The following is a 27478-nucleotide window of genomic DNA, read 5'->3' as shown; positions in this document are numbered from 1 at the left end:
AAAAAAAGTAATTAATTCCTGAGTGTCTTTATACAAATGCAAGGGGTAAAGCAGAATATTAGAATATGTTTATATGTGATTATGATATCAAACAAACATGTTTACAAAAATGTTATGATCTAATTCCTACTTTCAATGATCACCCTGACTGATGTGAGGGGAAGAGATATGGGATGTGATGTGCTGGTGTAGGAAAGTTACCAAGAGCAGCTGAGGATATTAAAGTCCTTCAGGCAAGAGCACCATGGCCTGAACTATGACCTTGTAGTAAAGACTGTGAAAGTGGTTCTATTTGGGATGAGTGTTGAAAGTGGAGTCAACTCGATTTGCTAAAGGGCAGTGCCTGAAAGGAGTGAGGATTTTTGAACCAATGAACACTTGACTTAGAACAGGATGGGAGCTGTTATGAGAGCTAATTGTGTTTCCTAAAATTTCATATGTTGACGACTGTTCCTTCAGGACCTCAGAATATGGACATGGATATTAGAAGGCAAGTGGAGTGCTGAGGGCTGCCACTCACCTCTAGGTGCCCAAGCCCCTGCAGCAGTCCTGCTTCTGTCTTTCACCCACCCTCACTCACAGACAGTGTCCCTTTCTGCATTTCCATCACTTCCCTTTTTGTTTTGTCTGTTGAGTGCATAGCTGGTATTTATGGTTTCCTGATAAACTTTACTCATTGCTGACATTGGAGAAGGTCAGGGAAAGGGCCTGAAATGAGTCACCTTTAGGGGCATTTCTGTTCTCTTCCTGTACTCTCCTGCCAAGGACCAGTCGGTCTTGCCTCAGGCCTGCAGCAACCTCAGTTGGTGACTTAATCAGGCAATGTCAGCCAGGCCTCTTTGCTGCTCCTTGTCTCTGACATTCCTTTGCTGCCTGATGGTCTAACTTAAGCCACCTAGGCAGGATTGCTCATCTCCAGTTCCTATGGAAAACAGTGTCTGGTGAGACCAGAGACACAAATCTCCATAATACAGTGGGATCTGCTGAGACCAAGCAACTACTCTCTGCCTAAGAGAAAATTCATGAAGCTCAGCTAGAACCAATCCACTTTCCACAGAGCCAGAAAGAATTGCCAACTAGTTATGTATTCCCCTTTCCAGTACGTCTACATCTACAATTATGCCAGGGAAAATACCAATCTGCCTGGTTCTCTTGCAAGGGCAAAGTTATCCGTAGCAAAGCCTTTTGTATGAGGAAGTCTCCCTGTGCTATGACCAGCACTGTTGAGAAGGGCCAACCAGATTCTCATATGGAAAGCCCAGGATCCACTCATCCAGAATGGTCAAGAGGCCTGTCTTTAGGATTTACTGTTGAACACACTCTCTATCCCTACCATACCTCCAACAAAGCTGTCCTCAAATTAACACCAGTCGTGCACAAAATGTGAACAATTACACAAGAAGACACACAGAAGGTCTAAGTGGAAAATGGCAGCTGCTGATATTGACTAACATGTATATTCCATGAACTGATGAGCAGGGATTTACCAGATGGAAGAATCAGCAGCTATTGGGAGTTATGCCTATGTAAATGACGAGTTGATGGGTGCTGACGAGTTGATGGGTGCAGCACACCAACATGGCACAAGTATACATATGTAACAAACCTGCATGTTATCCACATGTACTCTAGAACTTAAAGTATAATAATAATAATAAAAAAAATAAGGGTTAGCAATGCAGGACTCTGATAGGGCTTTTTGGAAACACAACATTTATTGTGAAATTACACAGAGAAGAATGAAAAAAGGCTGTGAGGAGTACTATGTCCTATTACACAGAAGATTAAATAAAGGAAATCTCACCAAATTGATGGGAAAAAGTCAGATATATAATAAAAATATACATAATGGTCTTGACTCAGAAAACAAAATAGGAATAAAAAAGTACTAGAGAGAACTTGCAGAGGAATGCATATCAGAATATTGTAGAAAAAATACTCTTTGTGGAAGAACAATCTGAGAAAACCAATACAATGCAATTGAGGCTTTGAGGGTGGTATCTGATTATCTTATTTGAATGTAGATTTGTGGCCACTTAATTATCAGTGGTAGGAACTTGATACAAAACCCAAAAGAAATGAAGCAGAGAGTGCATTTTAGAGAATATTTCAGAGAAAGGGAAGAACATGAAGGATGTTTTAGTGACATGAGATCGCATGGCTCCCTCACAGAACTATGTATTCAGTTTTCTCAGGTCTAGAAATTTCCTGGTGGTTTCTGTGTCCATTTTGCTTTAATAACCTCTAATAATAGTTTAAAATACAAGATTTTAGCCTTCCTGTGATGTACAGCACTAAGCCTTGTCTGAACTGAGTGAGATCCACAGAAGCTTGAACAATAGCTCTAGCCTGAGCAGGCCGTGGGGCAGCTTTCTGTCATCTATGTGTGCCCAGGAGTGTGCTGTTTTCTCACATCTCACAGAGAGCAGAAACCATCTCTATGGCACCAACAATTTAGCTGAATATGAAAATATCTGTCCAGACACATCACAAGAGATGGAAATAGGGCATAAATAGATCCAGAGATATTGACCGTCCTCACTGTTGGCTGTAGCATCACTGCTCTCACACACATAAACAGAAATAAGTATCACAGTGGAAAGCGGATAATAGTCTTACCTGAAAGATTGAAACTCTAATGATATCTGAAGTTCAATTATGACACAGTGCTGATGGCTTGGACAGAGTTCCTTGAAAACCATCGTTCAAGTCACAGTTGTACCTTTTAAAAATAAGACACTAACAACATATCCGACCCAACCCATCCCTCTGGGCTAGAGTCCCAGAGAGAAATAAGGGATACACCTGACCTGCAGTGAGCAAAGCAGAACCTAGTCTCTGAGGTGGTGAGGCCCCACCAGTGTGGAGCTGAAAGCTGCCATTGTTTTGCTTCTCTTTATAAAGGGAGCTGCCCCGTTCCTCCCAGCACAGTGTTGGGAGCAACTCCAGAGCCTCCTGCAAGATGCTGTTGATTCTGCTGTCAGTGGCCCTGCTGGCCCTGAGCTCAGCTCAGAACTTACATGAAGGTAAAACAGAAGGGGAAGAGGATGCAATGACTCTGTGTGGGGTTAGGAGGTGATAATGGTAATTAGGGGGAAGAGAAGAGAATGAAAACCCAGATGGGGCTGCAGAGTTTTCAGGCCTGGGATCAGGAGACCGATTGTACCCTCATTCCACACTAAGGGTTTCTAATTTATTTAACGTACAATGAAATCCATTAAAGAATTTGTTCCAGGGGAATGAGAAGGTAAGATTTGCATTTATAGAGAGATAAGATTGTGCTGTGAAGGCTGCAGTGGAAAATGCAAGGCAGATTCAGGGAAGTCCAGCTGTGAACAACCAATACTGATCTCAGTAAGTATAGAGGGATGATGGTGTCCTTGCTGTGCAGTGAATCAGCATCGATGATGGAGATAAATACACATCAGAGATTCTGAAGAGACCGAGAATTGGAACAAGTGGATGGAACACTTGTCTCTGTCTAACTAGAGATACAGAAATATCACAGCCAATCATTGTTATTTTTCTCTCCCCTACATGAGGTATTTCAATGTGCTGGAAGTTTTATGGGTAAGATTGTATTGAAATGATTACTTCTGTTTATGCCAATTGAGAAAGCATGCGTACAGAAGCAATATGTTAACAGGAGATGCAGGGCATAAGAATACCAAAATATCACATTGAAGTACCTGGCATGTGTAAACTAAATGAGTTGTAAGTCTTGAGGATGCTAGGGAGGGAAAAAAGGAGCTCTTCTATGTTGAGTTCAGGGCTGCTGCTCTGTCCTAAGAACCCTGCCTCCCCTTACACCTACCTTCCTTTCAGCTGCTTCACAGACAGTGGCTGACGAGTTAACTTAGGAGATGCATGGGGTGTGGTGAGAAGACCCTTTTCCCTGTAGAACACTTGTGAGTCTTGAAAGATTCCAGATGTAACTTTTCCCATCGTCCTGTGCTTCTCTTCTAGATGTCAGCCAGGAAGAATCTCCCTCCCTGATATCAGGTAAATCCCAATTTATTCTCAATCTGTTTTGACTGTCTTTTTCTGCTGATGAATGGATCAGTTCTCCAATGTCTTCTTATCAACATTGACCTTTCCAGAATTGATTTATATTAGTGCCCCTAATAATACAGGCAGTCTTCCTGCAATCCTGATTCTGGGGACCATGAGCAGGCCACCAAATTGAATGGCAGAGATGCTTGGCTTAGATATCAGCAGGAATGGGTTGTCTCATTCCCCGACCAGGAGTGGCTGCTGGGAGATGACAGACAAATGGGCAGCATCGTAATTCTGATTCCTCTTTATACTGAGAGTCCCCCAACTGCATGTTCTTCCCTAGCATTCTATTCCAGAGTTCTGTCTTCACTGAAAATGCAAAGAAATTAGTGTCTTGGTCCCATTGTTGTGTGTTTCCCCCTCAGCTTGATACCCTAGCTGATCAAAATTTACTGCAACTATTCAGTGAATCTTGTGTGGGCTTTTACTCGGTCTTTCTCTTCTCTCTTTCTCCTCCAGAACATCAACAAGGACAACCCCAACAAGGAGGCAAGAAGCCCCAAGGTCCCCAGTCTCCTCCAGGAAATGCACAAGGACCACCCCAACAAGGAGGCAAGAAACCTCAAGGTCCCCCGCCTGCAGGAAAGCCACAAGGACCACCCCAACAAGGAGGCAAGAAACCTCAAGGTCCTCCACCTCCAGGAAAGCCACAAGGACCACCCCAACAAGGAGGCAACAAACCTCAAGGCCCCCCACCTCCAGGAAAGCCTCAAGGACCACCCCAACAAGGAGGCAACAAACCTCAAGGTCCCCCACCTCCAGGAAAGCCACAAGGACCACCCCAACAAGGAGGCAATGCCCAGCAGGCTCAGCCACCTCCTGCTGGAAAGCCCCAGGGACCACCATCCGCTCCTCAAGGGGGCAGACCCGCCGGACCTCCCCAGGGACAGTCTCCCCAGTAATCTAGGATTCAATGACAGGTATGATTCCAGTTGATTCTTCACCAAGTGCTCTAATTGCTACAGGTCTCCAGCTTTCCTGTGACAAAGAATCAACTAAAAGCCCATTGACATCATTTTGCCATAGACCCCATTTCTAAAGATTTGTGTTCAGATATTCTGGAAATGGGTAACAAGGCCCTATATTTGTTACAAGCTCTTTAAGGAATTCTGATATTGAGAAGCAATATTCCTAACAATCTGTTTTAGATTGTATTGGCAAAGAGGAAATAGTACCATGTTCGCTCTGGCACTCTGTTTTCTGTCCACAGACTCAGAGACCTCCCATTTAAAGTTTTCACCTGAGCACTGTTTGCTCAGTCCTGCCTCACTCCAGCCTCTCTAGTCCAGTATTCCTGCCAAGTGGTCACTGAAGTTTCAGCAGCTGAATGGTGTCTCATTTTTAAAATTCTTACTTTTTAATAAGTATGTGATTAAGCTTGTAACAAATATCTAATGGAATGGAAAAATATGAAGCTAAATTTACAGACATAACTCATCCTACCTGCCTTCTCTCCTTCAGAAAACTACCACTGTTGACTTTATGACATCATCTCTTTGAAATATTTATGTGTACATTGAGAATTAGAATATTTTTCCCCCAGAACTAATACCATAATTTATATGCAGGTACATATGTTAGTCATTCAAAAAATACATTTCTTTCAATATTTCCACATGACTTTACAAAGCTAAGTAGATCTCTTCAGTGGTTATCTGTTTGTTTTTACAATTTTATGCCACTCCATTATGTGTCTGCACTGTGATTTCTTTAACCAATCCCTGTCACTGGACACTGAGAGTCGTTTCAGCTTCTCACTGTCGTAGAATATGCTCCAGTTACCATCCCTGTAAATATATCCCTGAACAAACTCTGTAGCAAGTAATAACAAGCTATGAATGATCTTATCTCTTCATCACATAAGGAATAATTTGTAGCACATTTTGTGCAAGGGAGGGGCATCAAAAGAGGGAGCACACAAAAACTTAGGAAGGAAACACAGGAAGTAGAAGGGATGGGGAGACAGGGCATGGGCTCTCATGTACTCTACTGCAGTAACTCCAGGGAGGAATTAGACATTTCCTGCCATGTCAAGTCTGGTCTATGAACTTCCTTGTCTGTTTGTTTCAGGAAGTGAAAAAGAAGATGACAGTGATTCAAATGATTCAAATGCCGTGACATTGGAAGAAGGAGGTCATAGCTCTAACTTCAACATACCAATAAAATCATCAGCTTGCAATTTCTGATTGTGGTGTCTGTTTCTCAATGTTTGTGAATGTGGGATCTGAGGACCAAGAAGACATTGCAAGAACATCTAGGAACCCTTCTCCTTGATGCTCCAGGAAGCTTCCCTCCTGCTTAATTCTAATTTAGCCAGCTGCCATGGAAAAAAGTTTTACTGTTTCTCTACTTTCCTGTTTTCTATTATTTCCCACCCCCATGATATGCAGTTTTTTTCACCCAGGCTGGAGTGCAGTAGCACAATCTTGGCCCACTGCCCCTTGCATCTCCTGGCTTCAAGCTATTCTACTGCCTCAGCCTTCCAAGTATCTGAGGTTATAGGTGCCCACCATCATGCATGGCTAATTTTTGTATTTTTAGTAGAAATGAGGTTTCACCATGTTGACCAGGCTGGTCTCCATCTCCTGACCTCAGGCGATCCACTTGCTTTTGCCTCTGAAACTGCTGGGATTATAGGTGTGAGCCACCTTGCCTGGCCCTTCCCTGACTTCTATAGCACAAATAGAAATGTTAAAATTATTTTCAGATTGTTTACTGATATCCCAGAAATCTTAAGGACAAAGAAACGCAACAAATGCCAAAAAGTCACAGAAGCTGAAAGAAATCCTTATAATTTCTAAGAAACTGAGTTCAATTTCAAGGGAATGAATATGGTTCTGTGTTTCTTAACCCCACACCCTCCTCTCCCATTTACCGTATTTTAACAGTGAACACTTCTCTCCCTTCCTATGTTTCTCACCATTCTTTATTGAAAGTTGAATGGATTTCATTAAAGAGGCAGCATGATTTAAAGGAGCAAAGAATTTGGACACTCTCCGATTTTAATGAAGACCTAACTCTTTTTCTTACTATCTCTTGACTCTTAGAAGGAAACTTAGACTCTCAGGGCTTCAATTTACTCATCTAAAATGAGAATAATCATAACAACTCTGTTAGAGTATGGAGGCTAATGAGATAACATCCATACCAAAAACCTTACAGATACTGGCATGTCTGCTTCTCAAGCAAGGAAGGTTCAATATTAGAAAGTGCATCTGTGCCCACTGATAACCTCAGATAATTCACTAAAAAGTCAGAAAAATCAGAACAGAATGATCTCACCATAACCACCACTAAGTTGAGCAACCTACATTCAGTTGAAGCCCAGGTCTCTGGCTTCTCTCGTATTATCACAGGTGAAGCCTTCCTACTCCTATCACTTAACTTCCCACTTAATTCTGAACCACATTGCCCAATCAAGGATTTTTCTTCTGCATGGGACCCTTTTGTCCCTGATTCTTACATCTATGCTCTATGGGATTATTTCAATCAGCCAAAGCCTGCCGAAACATCACCCATTCCCACAGAAGTCTTCTTAAGACTCTTAGTACTTCTTTCCTACGATATTATTTCTCTGCCATTTTTATTGCAAAAGTTCTTGAAACTTATGTATGTGATTATTTCCTCATCTCCCCCACTTCCAAATTTTTCTTATGCACACATTATAGATGCTTTTGTTCTTTCCACTTCCAGTCTGTGAAGGTCATGTATTGCCTCCATTCCACTCATTTAGGAGTCAATTCTCAGTCCTGCATCTCCTTGACCCCTTGGCAGTTTAACACCATTGATCTTACCCATCTTTTGGGAACGCTCTGTCAACCTTTCCAGGAACCTCCCCCTCTCTCCTAGGGTTTCTCCTACCTCTGCCTCTTCTCTCCTACAGCTACAAAGTTCTTCCTCTTCCAAGTCTTTTTTGTCTTGATAAAGAATTCATCTAATTAATTAAGCGAACTAGGATTTTTTTCTTGACTTTTCTCTTTTCCTCCTTCCTCACATTACATCTAGTCAAATAAACTGTGTTATAATTGTGAAGTTCTAGCTTCAAAGTAATTACCTACTGCAGCCTGTTTCATTACTTTCATCTTTATCAGCCCATCTAAGCAAGCCTCATCTGCAGTTTACATCAAATAATTCTATTTATTTCCCAACAGCCAATTACATACCTTGGCCGTTTAAAAATTAAATTACTTTTCTACGTTTTCCAGTTGATTGCTACCACTTTTACTCCATAAGTACCAGATGTTCTTTTTCTTTTTTTCTTTTTCTTTTTTTTTTGAGACAGAGTCTTGCTCTGTTTCCCAGGCTGGAGTGCAGTGGCAAGTTCTCAGCTCGCTGCAACCTCCGCCTCCTAGGTTCAAGCGATTCTACTCCCTCAGCCTCCCGTGTAACTGGGATTAAAGGTGTGTGCACCACACCCAGCTAATTTTTTGAAATTTAATAGAGTCGGGGTTTCATGAAATTGGCCAGGTTTGTCTCAATTTCCTGACCTTGTGAACTACCTGCCCGACACTCCGAAAGTGCTGGGATTACAGATGTGAGCCACTGTGCCCAGCTGCTAATTTTTACCTATGCTAAAGTGCTATGTATTGCCCCCTAACTCTCTGTGGAATTGGGGGATGCCCTACAGCTAATTCTTTCTGCTATGTCCACACTGGTCATTGTCTTCTTTTTATGGCAGGATACAGAAGCATTATGCTTAGATATTCTGTTAATTAAAATAAATATTTTTGCAGAAATACAAATTTGATTTTGTTACTCAGATTATTTAGTGCTTAAGTCACGGCATTAGGGCACTCATCGCTCAAATAACAGACACTGCATTTATTAATACCTCACTATACAATCCCTCTGCCTCCCATACTCCCAAGTATTCATTGGCTATCATTTCACTCTCTACATCCATGCAAACACATTCTTTAGTAACAGGTTACCAGTGAGAACATGTTATATTGATTTTCTATATCTAGCCTGTTTTGCTTAAGAAAATGACTCCCATTATAAGCAATAACTGCTTATAATAATGTCCTGAGAAAGCTAGGCAAAGCATTAGTGGAAAATGCTTGGGACAGCTTCATATGAGACCTTCACCACAGCAATGCTCCTGGTTATTTATCTCATGGAACAAGGAAAATTGTTTGAGAGTTCTGACAGAACCATATTACAGTTTTATTTTGGGTTATTTGAACTTCTTTTTGTTTTTTGTGTTTTCATGATAGTATTTATCATCCGTTTGCTTCAAAGTATAGAATTACCTTAAGGATTTCTTGTAGCGCGGGTCTAGTGGTGATGAATACTCTCAGCTTTTATTTCAATAAAGTTGAAATAACAACTTTATTGTTATTTCATTTTGAATGTGTCCTTTGCTGTAGATAGTATTTGTGGCTGGCAGAATGTTTTTCTTTGAACACTTTGAATATATAATTTCATTTTGTCCTGGCCTGTACTGTTTCATCTGTGAATATCACTTCTAATCTGATGAGGTTTCCCTAGTACATTTCTTGATGCTTTCATCTTACTGTTTTTAGAATTTTCCCTTTGTTTTTGACTATTGACATTTTGACTCTTATGTGCCTTGAAGAAGCCCTTTTGGGGTTGTGTCAATTTGGATATGTTTGAGGTCCTGTATTTAGGTGTTCCAGTCTCTTGGTAGCCCTGACAAAGTTTTCCTAATATTTGGTTTAAAATTTTTTCCTTGCCTAAACATGGAAAGGAACAACTGGTACCAGCAATTGCAAAAACATGCCAAATTGTAAAGATCATTGATGCTAGGAAGAAACTGTGTCAACCAATGAGCAAAATAACCAGCTAACATCATAATGATAGGATCAAACTCACATATAACAGTATTAACCTTAAATGTAAATGGGCTAAATGCCCCAATTAAAAGACACAGACTGGCAAATTGTGTAAAGAGTCAAAACGCATTAGTGTGCTACATTCAGCAGATCCATCTCATGTGCAGAGACACACATAGGCTCAAAATAAAGGGATGGAGGAGAAACTATCAAGCAAATGGAAAGCAAAGGGAAACAAAAAAAAGCAGGGGTTGCAATTCTAGTCTGATAAAACAGACCTTATACCAACAAAGATCAAAAGAGACAAAGAAGGCCATTACATAATGGTAAAGGAATCAATTCAACAAGAATAGCTAACTATCCTAAATATGTATGCACCCAATACAGGACCACTCAGATTCATAAAGGAAGTCCTTAGAGACCTACAAAGAGACTTAGAGTCCCTCACAGTAATAATGGGAGACTTTAACACTCCACTGTCAACATTAGACAGATCAAGGAGACAGAAAGTTAACAATGATATACAGGACTTGAACTCAGCTCAGCACCAAGTGGATGTAATAGACATCTACAGAACTCTCCACCCCAAATCAACAGAATATACATTCTTCTCAGCACCACATCGCACTTATTGCAAACTTCACCACATAGTTGGAAGTAAAGCACTCCTCAGCAAATGTAAAAGAACAGAAATCATAACAAACTGTCTCTCAGACTACAGAAGCAATGAAATTAGAATTCAGGGTTAAGAAACTCACTCAAAACCACACAACTACATGGAAACTGAACAACCTACTCCTGAATGACTACTGGGTACATAAGGATATGAAGGCAGAAATAAAGGTGTTCCTTGAAACCAATGAGAATAAATATACAAAGTATCAGGATCTCTAGGACCCATTTAAAACACCGTGTAAAGGGAAATTTATAGCACTAAATGCCCACAAGAGAAAGCAGGAAAGATCTAAAATTGACACCCTAACATCACAATTAAAAGAACTAGAGAAGCAAGAGCAAACACATTCGAAAACTAGCAGAAGGCAAGAAATAACTAAGATCAGAGCAGAACTGAAGGACAAAGAGACACAAAAAACCCTTCAAAAAAATCAATGAACCCAGGAGTTGGTTTTTTGAAAAGATCAACAAAATTGATAGACCACTAGCAAGACTAATAAAGAAGAAAAGAGAGAAGAATCAAATAGACACAATAAAAAATGATAAAGGGGATATCACCACTGATCCCACAGAAATACACACTACCATCAGAGAATACTATAAACACCTGTACGCAAATAAACTAGAAAATTTAGAAGAAATGGATAAATTCCTGGACACATACACTCTCCCAAGATGAAACCATGAAGAAGTTGAATCCCTGAGTAGACCAATAACAGGCTCTGAAATTGAGGCGATAATTAATAGCCTATCAACCAACGAAAGTCCAGGACCAGACAGATTCCCAGCTGAATTCTACCAGAGGTACAAAGAGGAGCTGGTCTCATTCCTTCTGAAACTCTTCCAATCAATGGGAAAAGAGGAAATCCTCCCTAACTCATTTTATGAGACCAGCATCATCCTGGTACCAAAGCCTGGCAGAGACCCAACAAAAAAAGAGAATTTTAGACGAATATCTCTGATGAACATTGATGCAAAAAACCTCAATGGAATACTGGCAAACAGAATCCAGCAGCACATCAAAAAACTTATCCACCACGATAAAGTTGGCTTCATCCCTGGGATGCAAGGCAGGTTCAATGTACACAAATCAATAAATGTAATCCATCATATAAATAGAACCAAAGACAAAAAGCAGATTATTGTTTCAATACATGTAGAAAAGACCTTTGACATAATTCAACAGCCCTTCATGCTAAAAATTCTCAATAAACTAGGGATTGATGGGACATATCTCAAAATAATAACAGTTATATATGACACAGGTTGGGGAACATCACACACCGGGGCCTATCATGCGGTGGGATAATGGGGGAGGCATAGCATTAGGAGAAAAACCTAATGTAAATGATGAGTTAATGGGTGCAGCAACCAACATGGCACACGTATACACATGTAACAAACCTGCACGTAGTGCACATGTACCCTAGAAATTGAAGTATAGTAAAAAAGATAAACATTTTGAAATTAACAAACAAGGTGTGACAAGATGATGGTGAAGGTGAACCTTGCAGCAGCAGACCATTTACCTAAACTTATGGGCAAAAATTTTATCTTCTTTTGGCCTAATTGAAGAGGCCTGAACATTAACAGCAGAAACAAGAGCTAGCACAAGAAGATCAAATGGTTCAGATTACATACAATTTTCTGGCTGAAAAACTAAAGTTGAGCAAACTATTTACTTGATGAGGGCCAAAACTGCTGTAGCTAAGACAGCTACAGACAAGAACAGAACATTCAGTGAGAAATTAAACAAGTAGGAAGGAAAAGAAAAGAAAAGATACTAAATCATTTCTTTGAAGAGTTGTAACAGGAAATCAAACATGGCCTTACCAGTGGCATTCAAAGGGACAAACACAATCAAAGCAATGGCCACCAAGAGGTGGCAGTGGTCTAGTCTAAGTAAATGCGACAAAAGCAAATATCATGCCAACAGTGTTTTTGGATGGTCAAGGTATTTTGGTTGTTAACTTTCTGGAGGGTGAACGAATGGTAACAACCACGTATGAGAGAGTTTGAAGTTTGGAGAGAGTTAGTCAAATCTTTAGTAGAAAAATGGATGAGATTGGATGCCTAGTGATTTTCCATCAAATGTCTGGTAAAATTTCCCTTGTTTCATGAGAGGAATGAGCAGGAGCATTGTTGTGATGGACAAAGACCCTCTGCTGAAGTTTTTCTGGGCATTTATCTGCTAAAGTTTTGGCAGTCTCCAAAGTGTCTCAGAAGTTGATGTTATCATTCTAAGTGATGTAATTTAGGAATGGAAAGCTAAACATCATATGCTCTCAGTCATAAATGGAAGCTAATCTATGAGGATGCAAAGGCATAAGAATGACACAATGGACTTTGGGAACTCAGGGAAATGCTGAGAAGGGGGTGATGAAAAAAAGACTACAAATTGGGTGCAGTGTATACCCACCGGGTGGTGGGTGCACCAAAATCTCACAAATCACCACTAAAAAACTTATTCATGTTACCAAACACCACCTGTTCCTCAACCTATGGAAGCAAAAAAGACAAGAAAAAAAGTAAAACGACAAGAAAAAAAAAGAATATCACTGGGCATCCAATTTACAGTACTGACGCAGTATCTTTGGACTTCTTTTTTTTCTAAGATTAAAATATCTTTAATGTGTATGCTCTTTTTTTTCAGTTAATAATGTAAAAAGACTGCATTTGTATGGTGAAATTCCCAGGACCCTCAATTCTTTATATTCTTTCATATTGTAATTACATTCTTTCACAAACTGTTTGAAATCCCTTCTATTTCAAACCCATCTGGAAGAGCAGGAGAAGATTCTAATGTGTACAACACAGGATCCTCTCATCCAAATGATCAGGTGGCCTGTGTGTGTGTGTGTGTGTGTGTGTGTGTGTGTGTGTATATATTTATTTTATTTATTTTATATATATATTTATATGTGTGTATATATATAATATATAATATATAATATATATATAATATATATATAATATATAATATATATATAATATATAATATACACACACACATAAATATATATTATATATATACACACACATAAATATATATATAAAAAATCCTGTAAGATGTAAATCCGAAACTGAATCTGAATAAACATTCTAATAAAGGGGTAGAGCAAGGAAAAATTCTTAAAGACATGAAATAGGATGGATCATTCAAGAACTTGTGTTCATTCTGCTCATTTCTAGAAACCTCTGGTAGTTTTTGTGGCCAACTTTGTTTTAACCTCTCCATGATTATTGTTAATAGAATAAATTAAGACACCTGTATCCTACAACACCAAGACTTTTCTGACGAGAGCCAGATCCAAAGAATATTGGACAATCTGTGTGGACCTGACCAGGATGAAGGCCAACTTTCAGTCAGCCATGAATTGCCAGGTTTGTGTTGTCTTCACACAACTCAAAGTTCCAAAGTAATAATCTGTATAAAATAAAATATTTAGCAAAATACTATAGGCATGGTTATAAAAAAATCTACAGCCAACCTCTTGTTCCTTAGAATATGACTGTGTTTGGAAAACAGCTCTAAGAAGAGGTGATTAAGCCAAAATGAGGGAGTTTCAGTGGAAGTAAATCCAATAAGATGAGAACCCTTAGAAGAAGTGAAAATTCCTTATAAAAACTGGAAATTTGCACACAGAGAGACACAGGAAGTACATAGGCACAGACGCAGTCACATGAGAGGACCCAGCAAGAAGGCAGATATCTAGATCCCAAACAGACAGGGCCCAGAAGAACTGAACGTGCTCACACCTTCCTTGTGGAACTTGAGCATCCAGAAGTGTTGAAAAGTAATTTCTGTTGGTTAAGAATATTAGTATGTGATATTTTGTTTGGAGAGGTATAATGAAGACATTCAGGGGGAGCAGGTTTTAGGAGGTAGAAATCAAGAGTCCTGCTTGGCCCATGGTAAGTTTACATTATTTTAAATGGCAAGTGGATTGCTGCGGTCCTTGACTCATGGACAAGTGCCTAAGCTCTTGTTGCAGTCCTGCTCCTTGCTTTGACCTCACCCTAAGTGACACTGTCTCCTTCAGTTCTTTGTTAACCTCTGTTTTGGTTGTCTCTGGTAGCTTGAAACCTGATATTTACTCCTTCCTGATATGCTGATGTCTTTCATGCATTTCTGATATAGGAGAAGGTCAAGTAGTGACCTGAGTGATATTTGGAAGCATCATCTCTTGTCTTGCTGTACTGAGCAGATGAGGAGAAGCCTGTCTCCAAGCAGGACTGCGGCTTCCCCAGTGACTCACACGAGTCACATCTACCTGCCACTCCCCTCTGCTTCTACTCTCTTGGGTTTCTTCCCTACCTGATGGGCCACCATAAGCTACATAGGCCAGACTGCTCATCACCAGCTTCTCTTTCCAAATAATGTTTGGTGAAACCAGAGAAAATCATTCAGTAACATCAGGACACCCAGGTTGGCCCAAGCACTCTGTGTCTCTCTTGAAGCATGTGAATGTCAGTTACAAATGTTACACTTTCCATGTAGCTGGAGAATATTTGGCCACTGGTATTATATCCCATCTTCAGAAAACATTCCTATGTATGCTAGGAGAAAAACAAGAAATCAATCTGCCTAGTCAGTTGGAAAAGTCTAAGTTGACTGTGGTAGAGCTTATTGTATTAGAATGCCTTCCTATATGCAGTGTGGGTTGTTAAAATGTTGATGGAAAATGTATATTCTATTAAAGACTTGGAATCAACCCAAATGTCCATCAGTGACAGACTGGATTAAGAAAATGTGGCACATATACACCATGGAATACTATGCAGCCATAAAAAAGGATGAGTTTGTGTCCTTTGTAGGGACATGGATGCAGCTGGAAACCATCATTCTTAGCAAACTATCACAAGAACAGAAAACCAAACACCGCATGTTCTCACTCATAGGTGGGAACTGAACAATGAGATCACTTGGACTCGGGAAGGGGGACATCACACACCGGGGCCTATCATGGGGAGGGGGGAGGGGGGAGGAATTGCATTGGGAGTTATACCTGATGTAAATGACGAGTTGATGGGTGCTGACGAGTTGATGGGTGCAGCACAGCAACATGGCACAAGTATACATATGTAACAAACCTGCACGTTATGCACATGTACCCTAGAACTTAAAGTATAATAATAAAAATAAAATAAAATAAAATAAAATAAAATAAAAAATGCATTAAAAAAAAGGAATACCATGAGTAGATTCCAAACTTTTTGGCAGCAAAATGAAATCAGAATGTTTTGCTATAACATGTCTGAACAGGAGCTAGTTTGAGGCATCAAGAGAAATAAGAGAGCAGTTTCAAAAGAGCCCCTAGATGAGCAACATGAATTCTTATAATATTAAAGTGAGTACAAACATCAAGTTTACGGTGAAGCTTGGGTGGAAGAAGGTAAACTCATTGATGGTGTCCAAAAAGTTGTCCTTCTTGGGACGTGTTAAGTTGACACTGGTTGAAGAAGTCAGCAGTTCACAAATTCAATGAGGAGCTCCTTGTTTCAAATAGGAATGAGGCAATGTTGAACCTAAAGCCTACAGTGACAGATGATTCCCACCATATTGAAAGGTATGCATTCATCTTCTTTATACCCAGGAGAAGAGGTGTGATGATTAGCAGCACACACAATAGCCAACACTGCAGACTTCTCAGTTGGTTCAGTTTGCATGATTCTAACTGAATGATTAAATTTTAGTAAACTTTTCACTGAATGGATGCCCAAACTGTGTCACCAAGATCAAGTACAGACAAGAGCAGAACTTTCCCTAAAAATGTAAATACGAGCAATGAAGATTGTAACCCTTCCTTCAATGAGTTATAACTGGAGCTATCACGTGACTTTGCCAGTAAAACCCAGAAAACAAACACAATGAAAGCAATGGCCAAGAAGACGTGGAAAAGTCCAGGCAAAACCAAAGTGGATGAGGAGAGCACAAAGGTCATGGCCAGATTTTATTGGAAAGCTGAAGTCATTTTGCTGGTTGACTTTCTGGAGGATGACAATATCTGCTTATTGTGAGAATATTTTGAGAAAGCCAAAGTTTTAGTAGACGAATCACAGGGAAAGATTCAGCAGGATCCTTCCCCACGACCTTGCTCTGGCTTATTTCTCTTATCAAACAGGGCAATTATATGAGAGTTCTGATGGAAAATCATTAGGCTTCCACATTACTGAGAGGTGAAGCCAGCTGGACTTCCTGGGTTGAGTGGAGACTTGGATAGCTTTTCTGTCTAGATAGAGGATTGTAAATGCACCAATTAGTGCTCTGTGTCTAGATAAAGGATTGTACATGGACCAGTCAGCGCTCTGTAAAAATGCAGCAATCAGCACTCTGTGTCTATCTACAGGATTGCAAACACACCAATCAGTGCTCTGTAAAATGGACCAATTAGAAGGATGTGGGTGGGGCCAAATAAGGGAATAAAAGCTGGCCACCAAGCAGCGGGCAACCCACTTGGGTCCCCTTCTATGCGATGGAAGCTTTGTTCTTTGGCTCCTCACAATAAATCTTGCTGCTGCTCGGTGTTTGTATCCGCATTACTTTTATGATCTGTAACCTCATTGAGAGGGTCTGCAGCTTCATTCCTGAAGTCAGCGAGACCATGATCCCACTGGGAGGAGGAGATAGATAGATAGATAACAGGAAGTTCCATAGATAACAGGAGGTAAATGGTTAAATATCTCCCAAAGCTGATCTTTGGGGAAAGTAAGGAAGAGACTGCAAGTCTGTTGAATCCATAGATGATGGAGACGCGTTTGAAAGGAGGTAGACCCTGGGGCTAGAAGCCAAGGTGGGGGGAAAAAAGCTTTTCAGTTGCAGTAGTCATTTATTATTATTGTTGTTATTATTAGTATTATTATTCCTTTTAGAGACAGGGACTTATTCTCTCACTTAAGCTAGAGTGCATTGGTGCAATCATGGCTCACTGAAGTCTTGAACTCCTGGGATCAAGCAATTCTTGCGGAGCACGCTCTGAATTAGATGGGACTGCAGGTGCCAATCACTACGCAAGGCTGGTTTTGTAAATTTTGTTGTATACATGGGGAGGTCTCACTATACTGTTCAGGCTGATCTTGAATTCCTGATGTCAACAATCCTCCAACCTCAGCCTCTAAAAGTAGTGGGATTACAGTCCTGAGCCAGCATGCTGGGTGTATAGTCACTCTTTCTACCTCAGCCTCATTTTCCTGCATTCTGTAAATCCCCAGTCAGAAGACAGCAAGGCTGCCTGGCTACTAGGATAGCGTCTAAGAAGCAAATGTAAAACTTTGCAGTTCCTGTAGAGGAAAAGAAAAAAGAAGTGCTTGAGTTCAATTGAGCTATGAGCAAATGGGATACAAAAGATGAAAAGTTAGGAAGACGTTGTGGATAAGGCCCTTGGGACACATTCAGTGCACTTTTCTGTTGTTTTTAATTTTATAAGTGTGTATTATGTGAAATAGTTATACTTTTATCTCATAAGAGCCAAGGAGAATCATCCACATAGAAGCTCCAAGTAGAATAATGTCAGTGGGACTAACCCTTCTGCCAGTGGTGCCAGTGGGTGGATCATGATGTAGCCTGAGTGCCTCCGATCTTCAATGTCCAAAGCTTGCCTTATTGAACTTTTTGTGTATTGTAAACAGAGAAACCGCCTATGTGAGGCATAAAATAGAAAATTACTCAATATACTTTTAAAAACCATAAACAATTGACCATCTCTTAATGAAGGGTATAATCAAGACATGAAAACCTTGAAACAACTTAGTTATGGAAATGATGAGACTTTAAAGCAGCTCTTATAGCCATCCTTTGTGAGGTAAGTGTGAACATTCTCAAACTAAATGTGAAAAAACTTTCCAGCAGATAAAGGAACTATAGAAAATAATCAAATAGAAATTTCAGAACTAACATATATACTGTCTGAAATTTGAAAAATACCTTACAGACTGTGAAAATTTTTCAGAAAGTAAATGATTGCGGTGTGTGAAGACAAAAAAACTAAATTAGCCAAGGCAAATCCAAGAAGAGACATCTTATAAGAACTGAACCTGTTAACACCTTCATCATGGACTGTGAGCCTCCAAAACTGTGAGAAAATCAATTTCTCTTGTGCAACTTACACAGTGTATGGTATTTTTTTTAGGGCAGACATAACAATAACAAACTACATCAGGGGAGAGCAGTTTAGGACGCAGAAATCAAGAACCTTGTTTGGCACATGTCATGCCTGCACCCATATTAGAAGGCAAATGGACTGTTGAGCGCTTCAACTGACCAAAAGATGCCTGAGCTCCTGCTGCAGACCTGCTCTGCGCTTTGACCCACCCCCACTCACTGACAGGGCCTCTTTCCACTCTTCTGTCACCTCTGTTTTGTTTGTGTGTTGAGAGTTCATAGCTAATATTTATTCTTCCCTAATACACAAATCTCTTTCACTGACTGCTGACATCGGACAACATCAGAGGAAGGGCCTGAGCTGAGTGATATTTGAAGGCAATGTCTGCTGTCTTCCTGTACTCACCAAGCCAACGGGGAGTCTTTCTTTCACCAGGACTACCACTTCTACAGCAACCTATGCAATGAGGCAAGTCTGCGAGGCACTCCCATTTGCTCCTTCCCTCTGATCTTCCTTTCCTACTTGAAGGTCTACCATAAGTCACTAGGCAGAACCATTCATCTCCAGTTTCCCTGTCCAATGAGTGTGTGTAGAAACCAATGACAGTCATCCCAATATCATGAGGGTGCCTGCTAGGCCAAGCAATACCTTATGGCCCCCATGAAGCACATAAAGCCACACTACAACTGTTTCAATATTGCATAGCCAAAGAAGAATTGCTAACTGGTAATATATTTCCTCTTTAGCAAACATCCCTAGTATTGCAGAAGGGGTGAGGGAGGAAAACAGCAATCTCCCTGATCACCAGCCAATGGCAGAGTAATCTGCAAACCTCATTGTATGAGGAAGGCTTCTAATAATATAAGGCATCTTCAAATTGTTTGTGGAAAATACATATTTTTAAAATTATGCACGAATATAAACTTTTTTTAAAAAAATACATTTGTACTAACCTGTTACATGTCTGAGCAGGATCTAGTTCAGTCACTAACAGGGTTGAGAAAGCAGTTTGAAAACAGCCTCTATCAGAGCAGCAAAAATTCTACTAATATTGTAGGAAGAACAAATATCAAGTTTAGGGTGAAGCTTGGGTGGAGGGATGGGGACATCATCTAATGGATGCATTAGGAGATATTTGTATGCAAGTAAATCAGCCATTCAATAACGGATAACTCACTTTAAGAATTGATGAGATGATGGTGAAGGTAAACCTTGCAGCAGCAGACCGTACACATCAATTTATGGGCACAAATTTTATCTTCGTTTGGCCTAATTGAAGAGGCCTGACAATTTACAACAGAAACAAGAGCTAGCACAAGAAGAAGATAAATTGGTTCAGATTACACAATTTTTTCTGATTGAAAAATTAAACTTGAGCAAACTATCCACTTGATGAGGGCCAAAACTGCTGTACTTAAGTCAGCCAGAGACAAGAACAGAACATTGAATGAAAAAGTAAACAAGTAGGAAGGAGAAGAGAAAAAAAGATCCTAAGTATGTATATGAAGAGTTGTAACAGGAGATCAAACGTAGCTTTACCAGTACCCCTCGAAGGGAAAAACACAATCAAAGCAATGGCTACCAAGAGGTGGATGTGGTATAGTCTAAGTAAATGTGACAAAAGCAAATATGCCAACAGTGTTTATGGATGCTCAAGGTATGTTGGTTGTTAACTTTTGGGAGGGCCCGAGAATGATAAAATCAACTTATGAAAGAGTTTGGAATTTATAGAAAGTTAGCCAAATCTTTAGCAGATAAATGGATGGGATTGAATGCCTAGTGCTTTCCATCAAAAGTCTGGCAAATTGCCCCTGTTTCATGAGAGGAATGAGTAGGAGCATTATTGTGATGGACAAGGAGCCTGCTAAAGCCTTTCTGGGCATTCATCTGCTAAAGTTTTGCCTAACTTTCTCCAATGTCTCATAAGTCGATCTTATCACTCCAAGTGAAGTAACCTAGGATTGGTAAACCAAACACCGTAGTTCTGACTCATGAATAGGAGCTAAACTATGAGGATGCAAAGGAAAAGAACAACACAGTGGATTTTGGGAACTCAGGGGGAAATGGTCAGAAAGAGGTGAGAGGTAAAAGACTACAAATTGGGTGCAGTGTATATTGCCCTGATGATGGGTGCACCAAAATCTCACAAATCACCACTAAAGAACTTACACACGTAATGAAACACCACCTGTTCCCCAACCTATGTAAATACAACAGAAAGAAAAAAAGAAAATCACTAGGCATCCAACTTGCAGTAGTGATGCAGTATCTTTGGACTTCTTTTATTCTAATATTAAAATATCTTTAAAGTGTACTCTATTTTCTTCAGTTAATAATGTGAGAAGACTGCATTCATATGTTGACATTCCCAGGACCTTGAATTCTTTGTAGGTAGGCTAAATTACTTGTATCATTACTTGCAAAACTTCTTGAATATGATGGAGCTTATGTTAAGAAATAAAGTTTATATTGTCTTCTTTCATACTGTAATAACATTCTTCCACAAACTTTTTGGAATCCCTTTGTATTCTCAAACCTTTCTGGAAGAGCAGTAATAGATTATTATGTGTACAACACAGGATCCTCTTATCCAACCGATCGAGTGGCCTGTCTTTAGGATTTCCAGTCACAGCTCCACACACAAAACCTCTAACAAGGTCATCCTGAAGTTATCACTATCCATGAACAAAAACTGAATGACAGCACAAGACTTATTCAAGACCAGAAATGATAAGTGGCAGTTGTTGATACTGACACACCTACACTTTCCACGAAAAGGGTGAAAGGGTGGGCAGGAACTCCTTGAAAGAACAGAAAAGGCAGCAGATGAAAAGAGAGCTACCAACATAAACTCAGTAAACAGAACTTGGAAAATGCAGTATATTGATCCAAATTTTAAAAACAAAAATGAAAAGAAAGGGGTAAGAAGAATTATTGATGTTTACTTAGAAGATTAAACAATTTTCCAAATTTTCATTAAAAAGAAGCCACATGTAAGATGAAAAATAAACAGAGGGAAATTTGATTTAGAACACAAAATGTCAATAAATACATATTAGAAAGAGAGTGGGTAGAATTTAGTTTCAGAATATTGCAAAAAAGGAAAAATTTTCTGTATGGAAGAACAATCTGGGAAACAGCACAGGTACTAAGAAATAGACCAATGCAATAAGCTTGAGGCTTTTATGTGGGTACCATACTATCTTATTGCAGTATATGATTGTGGCCACTCATTATAAGTGGGGGTGATTAAAAATTGTTCCTGGAAGAATGACTGAATGTGGTGACTCATGCCTGTTATCCCAGGACTTTGGAAGAGTGAGGTGGGAGGATCCGTTGAGGCCAGGAGTTCAAGACCAGCTTGAGCAACAAAGTGAGGCTCCATTTCTTAAAAAAAAATTAAAATAAATTAAAAAAATAAATGGGCATGGTGGGTGTCATGAATCTGTAATTCAAGCATCTCAAGAGGCTGAAGCTGGGGGATTCCCCTGAGCACAGGAGCTCAAGGATGCTGTAAGCCATGATCACGACACCACACTCCAGCCTGGGTGACAGAGCGAGAGTCTGTATTAAAAAAAATTTCCTGAAAGATGTATAGCCCAAACTGAATCTGATCAAACATTCTAACAAAGGGGTAGAGCAAGGAAAAATTTTTGAAAGCACGAAATAAGATGTCTCATTCAAGAACTGTGTATTCATTCTGTTGATTTCTAGAACCCCTTCATAGTTTTCGTGGCCAACTTTGTTTTAATCTCCCCATGAATATTAATAATAGAATGCATGAAGACACCTGCATCCTTCAACACCAAGACTTTTCAGACTAGAGCCAGATCCAAAGAATATTAGACAATCTGTGTGGGTCTGACCAGGCTGAGGGTCAATCTTCTGTCAGCCATGAATGGCCAGGTTTGTGTTGTCTTCACACAGCTCAAAGTTCCAAAGAAATAATCTCTATATAATCAAATATTTAGCAAAATATGATAGGCGTGGGTATACAAAAATCCACAGCCAACCTCTTGTTCCTTAGAATGAGAAAGTGTTTAGAAAATAGCCCTAAGAAGACGTGATCAAGCTAAAATGTGGGAGTTTCAGTGGGACTAAATCTAATAAGATTGCTTTTCTTATAAGAAGCAGAAATTCCTTATAAGAACTGGAAATTTGCACACAGAGAGACACAAGAATTATGTATGTATAGAAGCAGACCCATGGGAAACGGAGCAAGTAGGCAGATATGTAGATGGCAAGCAGGCAGGGACCAGAAGAACTGAACCTTCTGACACCTTCCTCGTGGAACTACAGCATCAAGTATTGAAAAGTAATTCCTGTTGCTGGAGAATACCTAGTCTGTGATATTTCATTTGGACAGCCATAATGAAGAAAGTCAGGTGAGAGCAGGGTTTAGGAAGGAGAAATCAAGAGTCCTTCTTGGCACAGAGTAAGTTGACATTTATTTTAAGTGGCAAGTGGATTGCTGAGGTCCTTGACTCATGGACAAGTGCCTAAGCTCCTGTTGCAGTCCTGCTCCTTGCTTAGACCTCACCCCAAGTGACACTGTCTCCTTCGGTTCTTTGGTAACCTCTGTTTTGGTTGTCTCTGGTAGCTTGATATCTGGTATTTACTCCTTCCTGATATGCTAATCTCTTTCACGCATTTCTGACATAGGATAAGGTCAGGAATAGGGCATGAGCTGAGTGATATTTGGAAGCATCACCTCTTGTCTTCCTGTACTCAGCAGACGAGGAGTAGCCTGCCTCTAACCAGGACTGCAGCTTCCCCAGTGACTCACACAGGGAGTCACATCTGCCTGACACTCCCCTCTGCTTCTACTCTCTTGGGTTTCTTCCCTACCTGATGGGCCACCATAAGCTACCTAGGCCAGACTGCTCATCACCAGCTTCTCTTTCCAAATAATGTTTGGTGAAACCAGAGAAAATCATTCAATAACACCAGGACACCAGGCTGGCCCAAGCACTCTGTGTCTCTCTTGAAGCATGTGAATGTCAGTTACAATGTTACACTTTCCCTGTAGCTGGAGAATATTTGGCCACTGGTATTATATCCCATCTTCAGAAAACATTCCTATGTATGCTAGGAGAAAAACAAGAAACCAATCTGCCTAGTCAGCTGGGAAAGTCTAAGTTACCTTTTGTAGAACTTATTGTGTTAGGATGCCTTCCTATGTGCTGTGGGTTGTTAAAATGTTGATGGAAAATATGTATTCTATTAACAAATATCATGAATGGGCCAGGCTTGCTGGCTCATGCCTGTAATCCCAGAGCTTTTGGAGGTTGAGGCAGAGGATCACGAGGTCAGGAGATCGAGACCACCCTTGAAATCCCGTCTCAGGCCGGGCGCGGTGGCTCAAGCCTGTAATCCCAGCACTTTGGGAGGCCGAGACGGGCGGATCACGAGGTCAGGAGATCGAGACCATCCTGGCTAACACCGTGAAACCCCGTCTCTACTAAAAATACAAAAAACTAGCCGGGCGAGGTGGCGGGCGCCTGTAGTCCCAGCTACTCCGGAGGCTGAGGCAGGAGAATGGCCTAAACCCGGGAGGCGGAGCTTGCAGTGAGCTGAGATCCGGCCACTGCACTCCAGCCCGGGCTACAGAGCAAGACTCCGTCTCAAAAAAAAAAAAAAAAAAAAAAGAAATCCCGTCTCTACTAAAAATACAAAATTTAGCTGGTGTGGTGATAGGAGTCTGTAGTCCCAGCTACTCGGGAGGCTGAGTCAGGAGAATGGAGTGAACCCTGGAGGTGGAGTTTGCAGTGAGCCAAGACTGCACCACTGCACCCCAGCCTGGGTGACGGAGTGAAACTCTGTCTCAAAATAAATAAATAAATAAATAAATAAAATTAAAAAAAAAAAAGAAAAAAATACAAAACAGAAGAAATACCATGATGGATTGCAAAGTTTTTTGGCACCAAATGAAATTCGAATATCTTGCCATAACATTTCCGAACAGGAGCTAGTTTGAGGCATCAAGAAAAATAAGGTAGCTGTTTCAAAAGAGACCCTAGAAGAGCAACATGAATTCTCCTAAATTAGAGTAGAAACATCAAATTTACGGTGATACTTGGGTGGAAGAAGGTGAAATCATTGATGGTGTCCAAAATGTTGTCCTATGTGGCACATGGTAAGTTGACACTGGTTGAAGAAGTCAGCAGTTCACAAATTCAATGAGGAGTTCCTCATTTCAAGAAGGAATGCGGCAATGTTGAACCTAAAACCTACAGTGACAGATGATCCACATCATATAGCAAGGTATGCATTCATCTTCTTTATACCCTAAGAGAAGATGTGTGACGATTAGCAGCATACACAATAGCCAACACTGCAGACTTCTCAGTTGGTTCAATTTACGTGATTCTAACTGAATGATTAAAGTTTAGTAAACTTTTCACTTAATGGATGCCCAACCTGTGTCACCAACATCAAGTACAGACAAGAGCAGAACTTTCCCTAAAAATTTAAATATGAGCGATGAGGACTGTGAACATTTCTTCAATGAATTATAACAGGAGATAACAAGGGATTTCACCAGCAGAAGTCAGAAAACGAATACAGTCAAAACAATGGCTACCAAGAGGTGGAAAAGTCCAGTCAAAACAAAAGTGGATGAGGAGAGCACAAAGGTCATGGCAAAAGTTTACTGGAAAGCTCAAGTCATATTGCTGGTTGACTTTCAGGAGAATGACAGTATCTTCTTATTCCGAGAATATTTTGAGAAAGCCAAAGCTTTAGTAGACGAATCTCTGGGAAAGTTTAAGCAGAGTCCTTCACTATGACCTTACGCCTGCTCATTTCTCTAATCAAACAGGGCAATTATATGAGAGTTCTGATGGTAAATCTTTAGCCTTCCACATTGCACTCCTAATTTGGTTCCTTTGGATTTATTTTTGTTTTGTAGTCTTATAATGTTTGTAAAAGGCATCCATTTTTCTTCAGTTAATGATGTAGAAAATACATATCAATAGCTCACATGGTGACCAAAATGTATGACAAGTGGTCAATAAATCTTCTCCTTTTATATAGCTCATTAACAAGTAGGATTGGGAAATGGTTGTAAATTGAGCACCAGGTGGCACAATTGAAACAAACTTCCCATGTAACACTTATTGTTTTTGCTGCATTCAAAAGATAACAGAAGGAAAATGGTTAAAGATCCCCCAAAGCTGTTGCACACCTTTGGGGAGACTTAAAATCCAGGTGTTTATTCAGTTGAGTCTTAGGCTGTGGCTGCAAACTGGACCTGTCCTCATGAGCTACCATCATATTCTCTCTTCTTCCCAAGAGTGGACACAGCTAAGCAAACATGAAGTCTGGGTGAGAAGGGAACGAAATGGGGGCAGAGTTCCAGTGCCTCACTTAGTAAGTCTGTCAGAGAATCCCCCCCAAGGAAAACCAAAGAGCAGGTAAAGAAAGAATACAAAAGTCTACAGCCTTATGTGGTATTCCACTCATTAATTCTTCAGAAAAAATAAGAGTGATATGTCCTGGAAATCAGGGAAGGAACGTCTTCATTCAAATAGAAAACTTCTGGGGACATGACTCTTCCTATTAAAAATCAAAGAACCTCCATGTGTTGGTCATTGCCACAGTCAGCACCATCTCTGGTACACAGATGTGGAGACAGATGGGTCCAGGACACTAGCAGAAATGGATTAGGGCCAAGAAGCTGCCCTTGCTTTTACAGTCAAACATGAGAATTTTCCTTACCCTGCTGTAAGTTGTAAAGGAAAGAACACATTGCTAACATTGACCATTCCTTCCATACTTCAAGGTAGAAACACCACAAATACTAAGGGAAGGCACCCTTCTGCAAGGAGTATGTTCTTCAAAGGAAAAACTGGTGAAGAGCAAGAATCTATAGCCATATCTCATTTCAATAGGTCCTTCAGTCACCACTAAAGTACATTCTTTAGATTCCTCCATGTACAATCTGCAATCCCACAGTACATTTACAGCAGTGTTGGAAAATAGCCATTATTTGTAGACATAGGTATACATATGTAACAAACCTGCACGTTGTGCACATGTACCATAGAACTTAAAGTGTAGTAATAATACAAGAAACGCAAAAAATGCTCGAAGTGCTATTGTAAGTGCTAGAAGAGCTAAGGCATCTGAAACATCACTATGCAAGGTAGAAAGGAATACTCCATAAATCCTTAGCTATGTAGCCACACATGTGTAGAAATATATGATATATATAGCAATTGGGTCACTGAAACAAATTTGGTTTTGGAATATTGTTTAGATACAATTTTGTATCCAATGATTTTTAAAATGAATGTTCTATCCCTGTCTCTTAGCATGGGCTTCCTCACAGAGTGTGGCAGGTTCCATAAAGACCAATTTGAATTTCATGGCATTTCTAAGATCTAGACTCAAAAGTCACAAAGTACCACTTCTGATATAGTCTGCTGGTCATGGTAGTAAGGAAGTTCCACCCAAGGTCAAGGGGGAGAAAACAGACTTTACCCCTTCAAGAGAGGATGTCAAGGTACCATTGTAAGAAGAAAACATTAGATGAATGATTCTGTCGTGATCATATTTTAAAACAATTTCCAAGATGATAAATATGCATACATGTGGACTTCAAAATCAATGAAATACAATAATAATTTGTGGTTCTTAAGCAGAAGAGACAACATCTTTTGTAAGAGATAGGTCACTGAGTCATTGATTAATTACTTTAATGAAATTCCTCTTTTAAATGTATCAGCTTACCGTCTTTGTACATGATCAGAAAAATTTGAGGGTGACATACATTGCTTTGTATTTCTTATGAGATAAGTTGTGATTTTACTTCTCTATGAACTGATAGGAAGGGTAACTGAAAGGTGA

The 27478-nt window shown here is 40.0% G+C and overlaps 1 protein-coding gene and 1 long non-coding RNA gene across 3 annotated transcripts in view; one reads left to right on the top strand and one right to left on the bottom strand.

Annotated features, from left to right (window-relative positions):
* LOC144332680 (uncharacterized) overlaps window positions 1-27478 on the bottom strand; it is a 249614-nt gene that overhangs the window by 134600 nt on the left and 87536 nt on the right. The gene's annotated exons all lie outside the window — the stretch shown is intronic.
* Window positions 2873-27478, top strand: part of LOC695018 (uncharacterized) — a 31855-nt gene continuing 7249 nt past the window's right edge. Inside the window, exons 1-4 of one of the 2 annotated variants that reach the window (XM_077953117.1) lie at window positions 2873-3026; window positions 3967-4002; window positions 4516-4976; window positions 6127-6242. In XM_077953117.1, the coding sequence (XP_077809243.1) occupies window positions 2963-3026; window positions 3967-4002; window positions 4516-4958 (543 nt within the window). In that variant the 5' untranslated portion in view covers window positions 2873-2962 and the 3' untranslated portion in view covers window positions 4959-4976; window positions 6127-6242. Of the gene's footprint in view, window positions 3027-3966; window positions 4003-4515; window positions 4977-6126; window positions 6243-27478 lie in introns of those variants that run through there. The other variant, XM_077953116.1, reaches the window with a different exon arrangement.

This window comes from Macaca mulatta, chromosome 11 (assembly GCF_049350105.2).
Source record: "Macaca mulatta isolate MMU2019108-1 chromosome 11, T2T-MMU8v2.0, whole genome shotgun sequence".
Lineage (NCBI taxonomy): Eukaryota > Metazoa > Chordata > Mammalia > Primates > Cercopithecidae > Macaca > Macaca mulatta.
Note: the sequence above shows the minus strand (reverse complement) of the source record. Positions and strands in the feature narration are given on the sequence as shown.